The sequence below is a fragment of the Pseudorca crassidens genome, chromosome 8 (assembly GCF_039906515.1).
Source record: "Pseudorca crassidens isolate mPseCra1 chromosome 8, mPseCra1.hap1, whole genome shotgun sequence".
Taxonomy (NCBI): Eukaryota; Metazoa; Chordata; class Mammalia; order Artiodactyla; family Delphinidae; genus Pseudorca; species Pseudorca crassidens.
The window spans coordinates 11,657,106-11,674,028 of record NC_090303.1 but is presented as its reverse complement, the minus strand read 5'-3'; the positions used below and the strand labels follow the sequence as shown (position 1 = coordinate 11,674,028).

At 44.5% G+C, this 16,923-nt stretch overlaps 1 protein-coding gene across 15 annotated transcripts in view; it reads right to left on the bottom strand.

Annotated features, from left to right (window-relative positions):
* COA1 (cytochrome c oxidase assembly factor 1) overlaps positions 1 to 16,923 on the bottom strand; it is a 98,320-nt gene that overhangs the window by 9,076 nt on the left and 72,321 nt on the right. For 4 of the 15 annotated variants that reach the window (XM_067745831.1, XM_067745839.1, XM_067745835.1 and 1 more), the window contains 5 exons: positions 13,823 to 13,875; positions 11,715 to 11,814; positions 9,597 to 9,745; positions 4,364 to 4,440; positions 3,205 to 3,551 (listed from right to left, as the gene is read on the bottom strand). In XM_067745831.1, the coding sequence (XP_067601932.1) occupies positions 3,452 to 3,551; positions 4,364 to 4,440; positions 9,597 to 9,745; positions 11,715 to 11,814; positions 13,823 to 13,875 (479 nt within the window). In that variant the 3' untranslated portion in view covers positions 3,205 to 3,451. Of the gene's footprint in view, positions 1 to 2,566; positions 2,649 to 3,204; positions 3,552 to 4,363; positions 4,441 to 9,596; positions 9,746 to 11,714; positions 11,815 to 12,158; positions 12,292 to 12,491; positions 12,621 to 13,070; positions 13,164 to 13,767; positions 13,876 to 16,923 lie in introns of those variants that run through there. The other 11 variants (XM_067745830.1, XM_067745832.1, XM_067745836.1 and 8 more) reach the window with 6 other exon arrangements.

Sequence of the window (16,923 nt, the reverse complement as noted above, 5' to 3'; positions counted from 1 at the left end):
TCCCCACAGCCTTTTGAGAAAATAGGTTCTCAAATTTAGGGATTATTGCCAATTTGCTAGAAGAAAAATGGTATCTTCCTGTAGTTTGAATTTATATTCTTTTTAAGAGTGAGGTTGACCTTTTTTTTTTTTTTAGTGTGTTTGAGTCACTTGCATTTCTTTTCTGTGAATACATAATATCTTTTGCCCATTTTTCTATTGGGTTACTGTTTTCTCAACTTTCACTCTTTAGAAATTAAGGATATTAACTTTTGTGATTTATATTCTAAATATTTTCCCATTTACCATTTGCTTTTTACTTTGCTTTTGGTATTTTTAGACATGCAGAAATTTGTTTTTATACAGTCAATTTTCTTTATTCTATAATGAATCATGGTTAGGTGAGTTTCTCCACTTCTGGGTTATAAAAGAATTCACCCATATTTTTCTGCTAGTGCTTAGATGGTTTCATTTTTACATTTAGATCTTTTGATCCAATTGGAATGTATGGTGAGCAGTTGATCCCATTTCATCTTTTTGCATATGGCTATCAGGTTGTTCCAACATCACTTTTCAAATGTCTTCCTCTCCCTCCCTGATTTAGATGCTGCTTTACCATAACCAGATTTCCATATGCACGTCTATATTTTCATTGCATTGTCTCTTCATGTGCCAGCACTTCATTATTTTATTTACAAATATGTTTTAATGTCTGTAAGACTAGCCCCCCCCTTCCTTACTCTTCCTTTGCAGTGATTTTCTAGCTATCGTTGCTTATTTCTTCTTCCAAAGGAATTTACAATTAATTAGCTTGTCTTTTAAAAATCACATTAAATTTAACTCAGGGAGAACTGACATCTTTATGATGAAGAATCTTGCCATCCAAGAACATGGTGTGTCTTTCCCTTTGTCCAGTTCTACATTTGTACCTTTCAGTAGTGTGTTTTAGACCTCTCATATAAGTTTTGCAGATTTCTTGCTCACTTTTTCCTAAGTAGTTTTTGTTTTGGTTTGCTTTTTGCTATTTTAAGTATTGTCTGCTCTCCATTACTTCTTCTAATGGTATATTAAATGCCTTTCATTATTATATGAAATGTGATCTATGATACAGAGGCATGTTTCTAATATTGTCAACTCCCACTTTTGAACCCTGGATCGTAAAATGTCAACTTTTCTGTACACGTTCCTGACAGCACTTTGAACTGAGCAACTGCTGGAGTCGGCGGAAAGACAAGCCTGGATGGTGGACAGGTTACCGAGGAGGAGAGGCTCTTCCCGTGGGTGGAGGCTGGAGGCTTTTCCCATCATCACCCTCTCACCTCCTCCTTGAACGCCCCCCAACCCCTTCATGGGGCCTCCTGTGGATACAGCATCTTTTGGCCAAGCCTCCCAACAAGCAGTATAAACGCTGCCTCGCCTGTAAGACCAGCGATTGGTAAGTATTTATTCATAGTTTTCATACGGACAAACTGAAAACAGAGTCAAGCAGCCTTCAGAAAGCCCTGTGGAGCTGCTGTCGACAGAGCATTGCCCTGGCCTTCCCGCTGTGCCAGAGGCCACCATCGGTGCAGTGCTGGCTGCTTCACGTGGGTGTCATTCAGTTTAGCTTCATCTTTGCTGAATGCAACTTCACCAAAACTGGGAGTAGTAGTATAATTCTGCACAGTCTCTTAAACCGTCATTAACAGTAGAATCATATACTTACTCCAGAACCTGAGGGCTACAAGCTCAATGCAAGATGCTAATGCTGGCATTCATGCTCTGGTCACCTCACCTGTCCAGGGCTTGCTTTTACTGTATCTTCAGCTAACCTATACACTGGCCAAATGGCAGATCTTCTTTCTGGAGCATAGCTCACACCTCCCCTGCTGAGGCCTGTTTTCATGGTTTTTCTATTTGCAAGGCAGTCTCCATCACGTCTGAAATAAGCCCATGAGGTCACCAGTCCACCAAGAGGGAGGAGTGACCTGATTGGCCTCCTGGATTCCTCCTAATCGGTCTCTCTCCTACCTCGTTTTAGCACCGCTGCTTGGAACTCTTCTAGTCCAGTATTACATAAGCCGCTTGTGAGCAGAGACCATACAGCATCTTAGTAAAGGCACGTGGGAGTCCTACCACCACTTGTTGGCTGTGATCGCTCTTCTGCAGTCTTCATAAATCTATAATTCTTACAATTCTAGTGAGCCCTTTCTCCAGTCACCACTGGGCTGACTCATGGGGTGTGCTGGGAACACTTGCTCAAACAGTGAAAAGTCTCCTTTGCCTCTGATGATGACGTGCATCCTCCAAGATGTCTTCCAGGTCATTACTGGGAGTCCATGGCTGGATCACAGTGATCACTGGACACACAGGAAGTAGTGGGCTTCAAGGAAAGAAAGGACAATGTCTATTGCAAGGACCAGGTTCTGGCCTGTTCACAATCAACCATAAAGGCATTAAGAAGTCCATGGAAATATGCTTAACTGGAAATAATACCCAAGATGGTGACTTTAAAACAGAAATCAAGGATCTTTTCACTACATACTGTTTCCTGTCAGCTGGGTTAGGAAAGCCTCTTCATACAAATCGTACACAGAAACTTACTTACTTGCTTTTACTTCGGAACAGATGGTCCACTCAGGCCCTGGTTTTCTGTGGCTTGGCCACAGCAAGAAAAAATCCAGCAAACACTGAAAGTAAGTAAAAGCTGTTATAGAACAGTCAGGTATGAGGCACTATATAAAGTGACAGGTACACAACAGAACGGTACGTAATGGTTAAAGAATAAAGCAGCACAAAAAAGACTGTACAGATCGTAATATTTATCGACAAAAGCTCTCAGGGAAAGAACTTTTTCACTTCATGATCTATTCAAAGAGCATATTTTTTAAAGAAAGAAATTACAGAACAGAAATAACTTCTAACGATGAAAGTCCTGTACTCTGTACTGGCATATTTAAGCTTAATCTTTTCTGAGAGGCTCCCCTCCAATGACTATTAAGAATACAGTAAAGGAGCTCATGAATGTCCTTTACGACACCTGCATTAAGCCTAGTAATACTGAGGGGGTTAGACTGGCCTTTGCAAAGCAAAGCTGGCAGGTTTCTGGATTTTGTAGGCTCTGGCGCTCAGCGGGAAGGAAGGTCTTTGTCCCCTTGCAAGACTAATAAAACCTAAAACCTTCTCATTGATAGGGCTGAAAAGTGGGGTAGGGGAGAGAAGAGAAAAAGAGATGAGAAATCAACATTATTAATACTGATTCCTTTTATTCTGTGCTTTGCTTCTATATAGAGAACTTTCAAATTAATTCTTATAAATTATAGTAGCTTTCTGATGAAATTAAAAACTTCAGCAGGGGTCACTGGTCAAATTAGAATGATCCTGAGATCACTGTATGCCCACACGTGCAGCCAGCCCGACCTGGGGGCTGGCCTGCAGCCACAGGGGCACACATGGTGAGGAGGGAGGCCGGGCTAGGACGGGCTGATCACCTTCACTCCTTTTTCAGCTCATTGCTGTTCTCCCCACTGGGCTTGAACAGGGGAATCTGCTGGCCATCCTTGAGCTCTAAGAAGACCTCCTGAAGGTTCCACCTGAGAGAAACCAAAAGTATAGTCTCTAATCAACGAAACACTGAGGCAAAAGACAGACATGGTTTAAAAGGAAAAAAGCAGTTGTTAGGAATGTCTTAAGTTTTTTAAACACTATTTTATGTTAGCAGTATGTTAACGTTTTAACCTTCTGTTCCAGGCTCACATTATTTAACCAGCAACACCGTCAAGGCAAGCTTTACCAAGCAAGCAGCCCGCTCCTCCCCGTTTCCCCTCGACCTCCAGCTCCGGGCTGGAAGCCGGCCAGCTCCTCCACTAATCCCAGGCTCAGGGGGCAGCGAGTCCAGGGGAGCCAGGCAGGGGCTGCCTGCTCCTTTTGTCCTTGAGAATTAAAACACATCCTGGCTAAACAGCAAACATCTCTGAGAGAGGCTTCCCGTGGGGGAAGTGAGTGAGTGTAGCTACTGGCAACCAGACAAGAAAAGCCAATTAATGGGGTAGAGAGCTTATTTAAAGAATGTGACGAATAATTCTGGAACAGGACCCCATGCCTTTATTCATTTGTAATGACGGAGGCAGCAGTGTTGGAAGCTGCGACATAGCAGCAAGTTATGGCAGACCTAGACCACTACAACTGTAAAGTTCTTCAAATTCAGTAGCGTGCACTGGATAAAATGTCTGGACTGAGCTTAAGAGCCCAAGTAGCGGCATGCTGTCCGAGCTGTGAAACTTCTCAAGCTTTGAAAAACTAATTCTTACTGCCACAATCATGTAACTAAAATTGAAAACGGAAATCGTTTCCATCAGAAGGTTCTCCTCCTGCTGCCTGATTCCCACCCACTTTCCCATCATACCTCTTAAAGGGGGCATCTCTGGATGAGGTGACATAGACATAGCCCTCTGACTTGGGTCCAGAGACAGGAATCTTCAACTGGGGGTATAAAATGAGAGAGGTAAGTGTATATATAGTGCTGTCCTCTCAAGAGATAACCTATGAAATCCAGTGATTATCCACAGAACCTGGTTGTTTTCAAACTTGAGCCTAGCTGGAGAATTCACCTTATTTTCCATCTGGCTCCCTTCAAATGCCCTGCCCCTCTCTGGATGACCTGGTGAGGTCAATGGCAGTGCTCCTATCTGGCAAGGAGACCTTATGTGCCAAACTCAATGTTCTAAGTACTTGCAATGATTATTTTTTAAATCCACGGTTAAAAAAGAACTACCGATATATGCAACAACATGGATAAAGGTCAAAAACACGTAGAGTGAAAGAGCCTTACCCAAGAGTATATAATGCGTGATTCCATGTCTTAGACCAAACTAGGTTGGGAAAAAAATGTCAGAAAGTGCCTCTGCTGGAGCTGTGGGGATGTGAGAGGACCACTGGGAAAAGCATGAGGCAGCTCTCAGGTGAGGGAGCAGTCTACATGTAGGTAGCGGCTTGAGTTGCACAGGTGGATGCATTTGTTAAAATTCATCAGGACAGTTAGTTAGATGTGCACCTTTCACAGAATGTAAATTTTACCTCAAAAAATATATATTAAGCTCTAGTTAATGATATATATGGCTTATGTATTTAAAGGTGAAATGCATGGATATTTGAAAATAATAAGATAGATAGGTTTCAAGAATAAGGTAGAGCTAGACAACAGGTATGGGATGAAAGCACACTGAGCAAAATATTAGTTACAGAATCCAGGTGGCAGATATATGGGTGCCACAGCATAAATTCTTTGATATTTTCTGCATGTTTGAAACTTTCATAATAAAATAGAAAAACAAAAAAAGTCCACTGTTTAATAAAAGGGGGAACTATTTCTAGCAGATTGGTCCATACTCTGACCTGGACCATAAAGCAGTTCTAAGAGGAGAGCTGATAGCAAAACACACCCTCCTCAAGAAATAAAAATCTCAATCTAACCTACTGTCTAAAGGAGTCAGAAAAAGAACAAAGTCAGCAGAAGGAAGGAAATAATAAAGATCAGAGAGGAAATAAATAGGTCAAAAAAACAAACAAAATCAACAAACCTCTAGCCAGGCTCACCAAGAAATAGAGAGGACCCAGATAAAATAAGAAATGAAAGAGGAGGGATAACAACAGTTATCACAGAGATACAGAATCCTAAGAGAATACTATGAACAGTTATATGCCAACAAATTGGACAACACAGAAGAAACGGACGAGTTTCTAGAAGCATACAGCCTGCCAAGACCGAATCAAGAAGAAACATAATTTGAACAGACTGATCATTGCAAAAATCCCCTGCAAACGAAGTCCAGGACCAGATGGCTTCACTGGGGAATTCTACCAAACATACAAAGTATTCTAAAAAAAACTGAAGAGGAGGGAACACCTCCAAATTCATTCTATGAGGTCACCAGCACCTAAAACCAAATAAAGACACTACCAAAAAAAGATAATTACAAGCCAATATCTCTGATGAATATAGATGCAAAAAAAACCTCAACAAAATATTAGCAAACTAAATCCAACGATACATAAAAAGGATCATACACCATGATCAAGCTGGATTCATTCCAGGGTCACAAGGCTGGTTGAACACACACAAATCAATCAAATGTGATACACCACATTAACAAAAAACACATGATCACCACAATAGATGCAGAAAAAGCAGCTGATAAAAATTCAACAACCATTCATGATAAAACCTTTCACCAAAGTAGGTATAGAGGGAACACATCTCAACATAATGAAGACCACTTATGACAAACCCACAGCCAGCATAATACTCAACAGTAAAAAGCTGAAAGCCTTCCTGCTGAATTCAGGAACAAGACAAGGCTGCTCACTCACCACTTCTATTCAACATAGTGTTACCGCAAGTCTTCGCCACAGCAATCAGACACACACACACACAAAAGAAAAAGTATGTAGACTGGATGGAAAGAGGTAAAACTGTCACTATTTGCAGATGACCTGATACTCTACATAGAGAACCTAAAACCACCACACAAAAACTATTAGGAGTAATAAATGAATTCAGCAAGGTAGCAGGATACAAGGTTAATTTGTAGACATCTGTTGTATTTCTTTACACTATTAATGAAATATCAGAAAGAGAAAGTAAAACAGTCCCATTTAAAATCGCTTCAAAAAACATAAAATACTCTAGGAATAAACTTAACCAAGGGGGTGAAACATCTATATGCTGACAACTATAAAATACTGATAAAGGAAACTGAAGAGGAGTCAAAGAAATGGAAAAATATCCCGCACTCTTGGATTGGAAAAATATTGTTAAAATGACCACACTACCCAAAGCAATCTACAGGTTTCGTGCAACCCCTATCAAATTACCCATGACATTTTTCACAAAACTGGAATCATCCTAACATTTATATGGAACCACAAAAGACCCAGAATTGCCAAAGCAACCCTGAGAAAAATGAACAAAGCTGGAGGTGTAACACTTCCAGACTTCAGGCCATACTACAAAGCCTCAAAACACCATGGTATTGGCACCAAAAGAAAAAGGTAAATCAGTGTAACAGAATAGAGAACCCAGAAATAAACTCACACACCTATGGTCAATTAATCTACAACAAAGGAGGCAAGAATATACTACAGAGAAAAGACAGTCTCTTCAACAAGTGGTGCTGGGAAAGCTGGACAGCTACATATAAATAAATGATATTAGAGCATTCCCTCACACTATATACAAAAATAAAATCAAAATGATTTAAAGACCTAAATATAAGACATGATACCATAAAGTACCTAGAAGAGAACATAGGCAAAACATTCCTTGACATAAATTGTAGCAATATTTTCTTAGATCAGTCTCCCAAGGCAAAAGAAATAAAAGCAAAAATAAACAAATGGGAGCTAATCAAACTTAAAAGCCTGTACACAGCAAAGGAAACCATCAACAAAACAAAAGGATAACCTACGGAATGGGAGAAAATATTTGCAAACGATGCAACCGACGAGGGGTTAATACCCAAAATATACAAACAGCTCATACAACTCAATAGCAAAAAAATGAACAACCCAATCAAAAAATGAGCAGAAGACCTATATAGACATTTTTCCAAAGACCTACAGATGGCCAACAAGCATATGAAAAGATGCTCAAAATTGCTAATTATTAGAGAAATACAAATCAAAACCACAATGAGGTATCACACCAGTCAGAATGCTATCATCAAAAAATCTACAAATAAATGCTAGAAAGGGTATGGAGAAAAACGAACTCTTCTACACTGTTGGTGGGAATGTAAATTGGTGCAGCCACTATGGAGAACAGTGTGGAGGTTCCTTAAAAAACTAAAAATAGAGCTACCATATGATCCAGCAATACCACTCCTGGGTAATATATATGGAAAAAACAAAAACTGTAATTCAAACAGATACATGCAGCCCAATATTTATAGCAGCACTATTTATAATAGCCAAGACATGGAAACAACTCAAGGGCCCATCAGTGGACAACTGGCTTAAGAAGATGTATGTATGTATACACACACACACAAAACACACAATGGACTATTACTCAGCTATGAAAAAGAATGAAATATTTCCATTTGCAGCAACATGGATGGACCTAGAGAATATTATGCTTAGTGAAATAAGTCATACAGAGAAAGACAAACACTATACAATATCACTTATATGAGGAATCTAAAAAATAATAAAAATGAATTTATTTACTCACAGACATAGAAAACAAATTTATGGTTACCAAAGGGGAAGGGGTAAATTAGGAGGATGGGATTAACAGATACATACTACTATATATAAAATAGATAAGCAACAAGGATTTACTGTATAGCACAAGGAACTATATTCAATATCTTGTAATAACCTATAATGTAATATAATCTGCAAGAACAAACAACTGAATCACTATATATCAATTAAATTTTTTTTTAAAATCATCAATTATCCTTATCAGAATACTTGAGCACGAACTGCTTTTGTAGTTAGGGGGAAAATATCTCTAATAAAACTATTTCCATTAAAAATAATAAAAACTGGGCTTCCCTGGTGGCGCAGTGGTTGAGAGTCCGCCTGCCGATGCAGGGGACACGGGTTCGTGCCCTGGTCTGGGAAGATCCCACATGCCGTGGAGCGGCTGGGCCCATGAGCCATGGCTGCTGAGCCTGCGCGTCCGGAGCCTGTGCTCCGCCACGGGAGAGGCCGCAACAGTGAGAGGCCCGCGTACCGCAAAAAAAAATAATAATAAAAACAACAACAAAAAATAAACTAGGTCAGATCAGCTCACTCTTGTCCTCCAAATATTTCAGGGCTTCTGCTTGTCACAATTAAGTGCACACACCTCACAAGACGATGTCACAGCCCTCTGGTTGCCTCAGCCCGTTCTCCCTGCCCACACCCTCCCTGGGCAGCTGCACCTCTGCTGAGGACACACTGGCAGGGAGCACAGCAATGTGCCTTCGTGTACAAGCTGCTCGGCGTGGCCTTCCCTGTCATCACAACAACCTCCCAGGCCACTAACCTCTCTCCCTCCTAGGCCTCTACTAAGGCATTTGCTTCACCCTGTCTTATGCTGGAATTTTAAACTATAAACTCCCTGAAAGCCTTCTGCATCTCTGTATTCCCCACACAACTGAGAATCATTCCTCCAACTCAAAACATATTAAACAGAAGAAAAAAACCCTTCTTATATTCAGTTGAGTTTTATCAGTTGAACTATAAAAGAAGATAAGATACAGCTGAAAAAATGGACTGGCATTCCATGGAAGCAATGTAAATAAGCTTTAAAACTAGAGTTTAGGTGTATTTCAAGTTCAAAGCTGAAATACTGGCAAACCGCCAACGATCATTTCTCTACAACCTCCCGTTCAAGATGGCGACCTGAGCACAAACAGGGCTTTCCGTGCCACATCAATTCCCCAGAAAGGAAAAAATCTATATGAAAATAAATTAATCCATAAGGCTTTTTTAAACGGTGCTGGGTACCACCTAGCGGCAGTTGTACGTAGCAGATTTCCCCATCCCACATCTTTCTCCAGCTTCCTCCGAGACTCCTTCCGGAGGACGGCAGCCCCTCCTCAGCTCAGTAGGCACCCGGCCTGCAGTTCGCAGGGGGAGCACGTTACCTTTGCATCAGCAATGTCCACAAAGTTGTACTTGTCGGTGAGTCGGAGATAGTGAACGTTGAGAGGAGTGCCCAGAGCTTCCAGTGCCTCAGGGTGGCTGTGCAGATGCTCCAACGCCAACTGGTAATAGGAAGCCCTGGAAAAAGTTTCTAAGTGGGAAAGAAAAAGGTTACTTTTTTTTTTTTTTAATTGAACTTGGTCAGGTATACTCCCCCTAGAAAGTGAGATGATGTAATTCATGTACAACATGGAAACAGAAACGTGAAATTTATGGGTGGAATTATCATTAGGGACCATCTACCCTGAACTGTCCATTTTAGAGACACCAAAACATAGGAAGTCGGCATCTGCAGCGATGTGGCAGATGACCTTGAGCAAGGTACTGGACCCTTCTGTGCCTCAATTTCTTCACCTCTTATTTCCTCACCTCATTCGTTGCCTCTCTTCATCTAAGGGGTCTGATCAGATCGTCTCCAACTTTTCTTTCAGTTCTAAGTCCTCTGGTTCCATGACTTGCTCAAAGTGGTACAGCTAATCCGAGGCAGAGCTGGGGCCAGAACCTACGACTAAACGCTAACTTGTCAAGGTTATAGATGTATGCCAACATTTCATGCAGATAAAGCTTACAAACTGCTCTCAGCCTCAGGTATCCTTGGCCCAAAGGCTACTAGGAACTCCAGGAAGCACCTCCCTGAAAATGCAAGGTGGGACAAGCCGCCCCAAGGAGAGAGCGAAGGACAGTGAGCTTCCCAAGTAAGGTTTTGTGTTTGGCAACAAGACAGACTTCCCTCTTAGGCCCAGCCACAGTAATGGACTGGAAAGGCGGCTTGAGCCTGCAGAGGCCAAGGAGAATGCCCCTCCAGTGCCGCTTCCCAGGAGAGGGGATGCTGCAGGCATGAACGGGGTACCAGCCCTGAGGAGAAGCAGAGGCTGGGTCCAGACAGTTCATCTTCACTGAGCGATTTCTCAGCATCCCACAAGTTGTGAGATTAATGTTTACAACAGCCTCGCATACAGGCACTAATATTACCCCTCGTCACATGGATAACTGAGGCCCAGGAAGAAGCCAGACCCCCCCCCCTCCCCCCGCATAAGGCCACACAGCTAGTCTAGAGCCGGAGTTGGCTGCAGAGCCCACTGGACTATCGCTGTCAGCCGACCCCAGCCTCCTAAAGGGGAAGGGCTGCCAGGCCCCTGACCCGAAAGTGTACTCATTCCCGTCAGGCCCTGCCTCCGTCCCTCTGGCAGAGGGGAGGGGCTGCTGAGTTGTTCTGGTCTGAATTATCCCTGGGAATGCTCCTCTCCGGCCACCACCAGACTCGCAGGCCTCTGGGCCCGCCCTGAAGGAAGGTGGGGAAGAGCGGGCGGAGGGGCCGGGGTCGCGGGTGATCCTCACATCCTGGCAGGAAGTAACAGGCTGCGGAGTCAGGGTGAGAAGCCAAGCTGGGCGGGCATAAAAGATCTTCAAAGAAAGTCAGTCTGGAGAAAACTACTGCTGCTGCTTCGCAACCAGTAGCGTGGAAATGCCCTTAAATGTGTCGGCTGCTCACAAGAAGGCCGCTCACAATAATCGCGGCCTGTCTTTACAAATTCAAATGTGGGTGCAGAGGGCTGGAAGCTGCATCTGCCAGGATTTTGCCAGCCTGGACACTGCTTTTATTTTCTGCTCTTGCCAGAGTCCGCTGCGCAAGGTCCCGTCCTCCAGTAAATCAACAGCAGACAATGGCAAGGCAAACAGGCCGAGGACACTTGAGAAAGAGCCAGTTCTCCACACCTGTGAACCATCTGGTGTCCCCCTCCCTCTGTTCTTTCTCTGATCTCAGAAATCTTGATGGATCTACTGCGTGTGCACTGGAGTGAAAGCCCATCTTGCTTTTCTGAGGCTTCTTATGCAAATGGGTCCTATTCCTTTGATTTGTTCTTGTGGCTCCTGGGAAAACTGGGATTACAGGATAAGAAGGAAGCTATAGCCAATGGAATGGCTTACTGGCTTCTAAAAATAGTCCTTTCCTCCTTTCTCTAACCTGCTGAAAGCATCTGAAGTATTTCCTTTGATGGAGGAACGGGGAGAGACAACTAGGAGGCGGCCCTGCCTCGGGCGCTTCATCGGATACTTACTCTGTATCAGGTAGTACAAAAGGGCGCAGCCCCCGCTAGCCGCCACGCCGGTAAAAAAGAGCTGTTTCCCCAGAGGCACTGACATCCTGCTTCCTACAGACTGAAAAACAAAAGATGTGAATTTATGGTTAGATTCAGGTTCATGCCAAGCGCCGCTGCCTGGATTGGACCCCACAGGGAAAGGAAAGCTAAGGAGGAAGCCAGCAAGGAGGCGAGGCCGCCTTCCCTTTCAGAAGGCCAGGGCCGGTTCTGGAGCCCAGGCCAAAGTGCCCTCCCAAGGGTGGCCCGCATCCAGGACCCAGGCCACGGGGGCAAGGGCTGAGCACAGAGCCGGCATTCAGCCCTGCTGTCCTGAGGGACAGAACACAGCCTGTGTGCCAAGTCCCGCACAGCCAGGAAGTACAACCACTTTGTCTCACGCCGTCTGGTAAACAGGAAGCTTACCCTTTTGTTGCAATAGCTGGGCTTGTAAGCCTCCGAATGGGCCAGGGTGGTCTCTGGCTGCTTTCTTTCATATTCTGAAAAACGTCCCCCCCCCCCCCCCGCCCCGGATGAGGACACGCTGGTCCTGACTTTCAGGCTTAATGAAGAGATGGACAGGAAGGAGACAGCTCAGCAAATTCAGGGCACCTAGCCCAGCCGGCCTGAACTCCCATCCCCTGAAGGCCAAGTGGGACTAGAAGCAGCACGTGGGTCTCGAGGGCACCAATTATTCTCCTTCCTGGTGGCCTTTTAACCACCGCTCACACCCAGGCCTTTCTGGAAAGTGTCTGATACCTGGCCATAAAGCAGAGGAGGACACAGTTCAAAGGCGCGCACGGCCAAGACAAATCACATAAACGAGCAGCCCCTGAGAAGTGCCGACAGGCAGCTTCAACCCGGCTCCAGCTAACTGCACTACGCGGGCCAAGCCTGGAGGGATCTTCCGATTTTTCAAGAGGCCTTTTATGGAAAACTGCCTGAATTCTAAATGTTGACAGCCAATTAAAAAAAGAAAAGACCTAACAGAATACGCCTGTGAGTCAGGTTCTCTGTGGGTTTCCAGTTGGCTCTGACCACACAGGCTGCATCGGGGCATCCTCGCCCTATAAGGTAATTCCTCTGCCCTCTGTGCTGACATTTCTCAAAAAAATAAAAAAAAAAGATTTGGGGCAGAGATGGAAACTCCAGGTTTACATAAAGGAAAAGATAAACCATAAGTATGTATGTCCCCGTTTGCATATTTAACCTTAGATTGTCTGTGCTTCTCTAGAAAACAAAGCCTTGGATGTGACCTAAAGGGGTGCGCAGTGCAGAACTAGGGATACTGCTAATGCCTCCACCAGCTGATCGGAGTCCAGGTAAACACATTCTCACCATCTGCTTCTCCACTTTCCAGAATACAGAGAGCAAGAACACGCCTGTCATTTCTGACACCTGAAGGTGAGTGAATCCTGAAGGGAAGAAGGCCTGTTGGAGAAAGTTCCTCATGTGGATACTCTTTCTGGGAACTGATCATTAAACACACCCTCTGACAGGGCTAAAGTTGACCAGTTCTACACAGAAATATCATCAAATCCAGGGTTTAGATACATCGAATTAAAGAGGGTGAAGTTTCAGATCATCCCTGTATTATTTACTTATATACTGTTTTGTTCAACTAAGAAAAAGGTGCCGAACCCCCAAATCAATGTTCTCCAGCTGCTGTGGAAGTTTCGGCTGTGCTGCAGACTAGGTAAGAGTATTTCTCAAAGTTGAGGGTCAAGTCAATTGCAGTGATGTGATCTGGGAAGAGCCATTCAGTCTCATAAGAAAAACGAGCAGAGCATCTCCAAAGAATGCATTAGTCAGATCTTGCTTAACCTGAAGGAGAGCTCAACAGGGTGGGGCAGCGAGCAGGAGTTCCGCACGGCAGGAGCTGCAAAGCGAGCATGAGACACGAGGGAAAAGTCATCCTACACGGTTCAGCGACGAGCCACCCCATCCCCTCACGTGGCCTTGCAGCCACAGGTCAGCACTCAAGACCAGGCGAACCCACAACTATCTGGGGAGCGACGTTCATCTACTGTCTAACCTGAGCACACCCCAGAGGCTTCCGATGGGGAACTTGGCCCCAGAACAGCCATTACCTTTTGCCACTTCGTAGCCCAGCTTCCTTGAAAATCATCAAAGTAAAGTTGCCCTGCAATCAGACAAAAACTTTACATTAAAATCACTTTTTCAGGGACTTGCCTGGCGGCCCAGTGGTTAGGACTCCGCACTCTCACTGCTGAGGGGCCTGGGTTCAATCCCTGGTCGGGGAACTAAGATCCCACAAGCCGCGCAGTGCAGCCAAAAAATAAATAAATAAAATCACTTTTTCAAACCCAATTCTTTCTGGTTTCTAGTTTTACACAGCCAAGATTTCTTACCGGTCTAAGCTTCAGAGCATGCAAGAAGTTACGTTGAAGTTCTGAAAGGAGCCTTATCTATACAGGGCCCTGGCTGTTCCCTCTGACTCCTCTGCCACATGAAGAAGAAAAAACAACGCTTGCTGGTTTCCTCTCTGTGTACCGTGCACGTTTTGGTGCAGCAACCAGAAAACTGGTGTGGGCGGGAGATGGTGTGGGACCACAGCACATATAATGGGACCAGTCCACAGACACCGACACGAGATGCTATCCATGTAAGCTGTACTCCAGTGGACTAAAACAGCATCTCAGGGTTAAAAAGAAACAACAGTATATTAAGTGCATATGTAGCCATTTATGATACTAATAATAGCTAACGCTCATATCTCTTGCTACTATGTGCCTGGTGGTATTCTAAGCGCTGCACATATAAGGGTTCACTGAATTCTCACAACCCCATGAAGTACGAACTACAGTTATCATCCCCATTTTACAGACCAGTAAACTGAGACACAGAAAGGTTAAGTAACACGCCCAGATTCACACAAATAAGTGTGTAAGTGGCAGACCCGGGATTCAGACGCAGGCAGTCCAGCTCCAGGGCTGTGCCCTCACCCACCATTACACACTAAGATATCTGTGATTTCAGAGACACTGAGATGTGAAGAAAAAAAAAAAAATGTCTTGGCATTACAATATATCTATAACGTTCAGTGCAAAAGGCCTTGTCAGGTGTGCCTTCCCTGCTATTTTTCCAGACAAAAGCGTGGCAGGTATTCACACCTTTGCTCTTCCTTTGGCTTATCAGCTAATGGTTGTTGAGGACCTGCCCTGGGTCAGACAGATGGTGCTGGGGATACAGACAATTCACACAAATTCCAACACAGACAAGGCCACGGAGCACAACCGCGCAGTCAGGCACACCCACCCCTACACACACACACACACACACACACACACACCCCTACACACACACACACACACACACACACACACACACACACACACACACACACACACACACACACACACACACACACACCCCACCACTCACAGGGTAAGCGGCCTAGACTCACACACTCATTAAGATGGGTTTCCAGCATTTGGAAGCTGTATAAAGTGCCTTGTTCTAATTTGCACAAAGGCGCCCACGGGCGAGCAGCCCAGTTAGTGTGCCCCCACGTGTACACCAAGAGAGGAAGCAGCACCCAGGAAGTGGTCGGCCCTGCCTGGAGGGGATCAGCAAAGGTTTCACAGAGGAAACCGACTCAGCAGAAGGAGGTGAAGGGGTAGGAAGAGGGCTTCAGATTTGCAGAAATGACGAGCAGAGGGAGAACAGAGGGGCAGAAACGAGAGCTGCAGAAGTACGGGGAGCAGAAGGGGAGCCACAGGAAATGGGTCTAGAAATAGAGGCGGTTACTGCTCAGAAAGGCCCTCTACCCTGCGCTGCTGGGTCTAGAAATAGAGGCAGTTACTGAAAGGCCCCCTACCCTGCGCTGCTGGGTCTGCTCTGCAGGTGAGGAGCTGCAAGTGGGAGAAGAGGGGTGCGGCGCGAGCAGCCAGGTGACTTCTGCGACAACTCAGACCAGCGCAGTAAGGCTGGATCAAGAGGGTGGTTTCTTAAAATATTTAGGACCGTTCTTATGTATTTGCTAATTTGTACACCAACTTCGTCCAAAAAGGATGATGGGGCTAACAAGGACATGCATGTCAGAAGAGAAGTAAATAAATGGATGAGGAAATGAAGACAAATGGAAAATAATTTTAAGAAGAGAAACACAGCTGGGGTAAAGTTAGTGTCCCAAATTACACACTGTCACGCACTAGACATTTCCTCAAGGTGGCCACGGATTTGACACTGAGCTTCCTATCTGCTCAGCAGAAAGGCAGCCTCAGCATCTACAAGGCCCAGAGCATCCACGGAGGAGTACCACACCTGCCAATAACACACCAAGCCTGAGAAAGCTCTCTCCCACGCATGTTCAGAACGGGAACCTCTCAAGTGGCTGGCGTTACAAACAGCATCCCCGCTAATAACACACCAAGCCTGAGAAAGACCTCTCCCACACATGTTCAGAACGGGAATCTCTCAAGTGGCTGGCGTTACAAACAGCATCCCCGCTAATAACACACCAAGCCTGAGAAAGACCTCTCCCACACATGTTCAGAATGGGAATCTCTCAAGTGGCTGGCGTTACAAACAGCATCCCCAGATTTTTCTCTTTAAGTTCATAACTTTCAAATGACTATTTTTTTTATAACATTTCATAATGAAAACCACAATCACAGTCCACGAAAAAAACATAAACAGAATTTTACAACTGTCCCAAGCAGTGAGGACTCAGTAGGAAGCTCTGCTGGGCTACCTTGACTCCGTGGAGAGGTAAGGTAGTCGTGATCGACCTGCTCTCCATTTGCCAAAGCGGGGTGAAGGGACTGGGGTGGGAGGCGAGAAAGGGGGCTCAGTCTCTACTCCTGTTTAACCAGCTTCAGCTTACCTGCTCCGTCAGCTAGCTTTTGAATAGAGTGTTCAGCAGGCCCTAATCTCACAGAAAAAATTCTAACAGGTGCTGTAAAACTAGAGATAGACTTTAGGCTACCTCTAAGAATGTGACATCTTAAAACTAAGCTTTTGATAAGAATTGGAAATATTTAAACTTGATGTGAAAATCTGCTAGAAACTTAAATTCAATTAGTCTATTACATAGCCAATTAAGGAAAGAATTTTTTTGCTTTACCGTTAACCAAGCGGATAGGGTCGCGACCCATTTTGAAAATTAAGGGACTGGTTAGCCACAGGAAGATGGAACAAAGTACAGGCAAGGTCTCTCCAGAAAGCA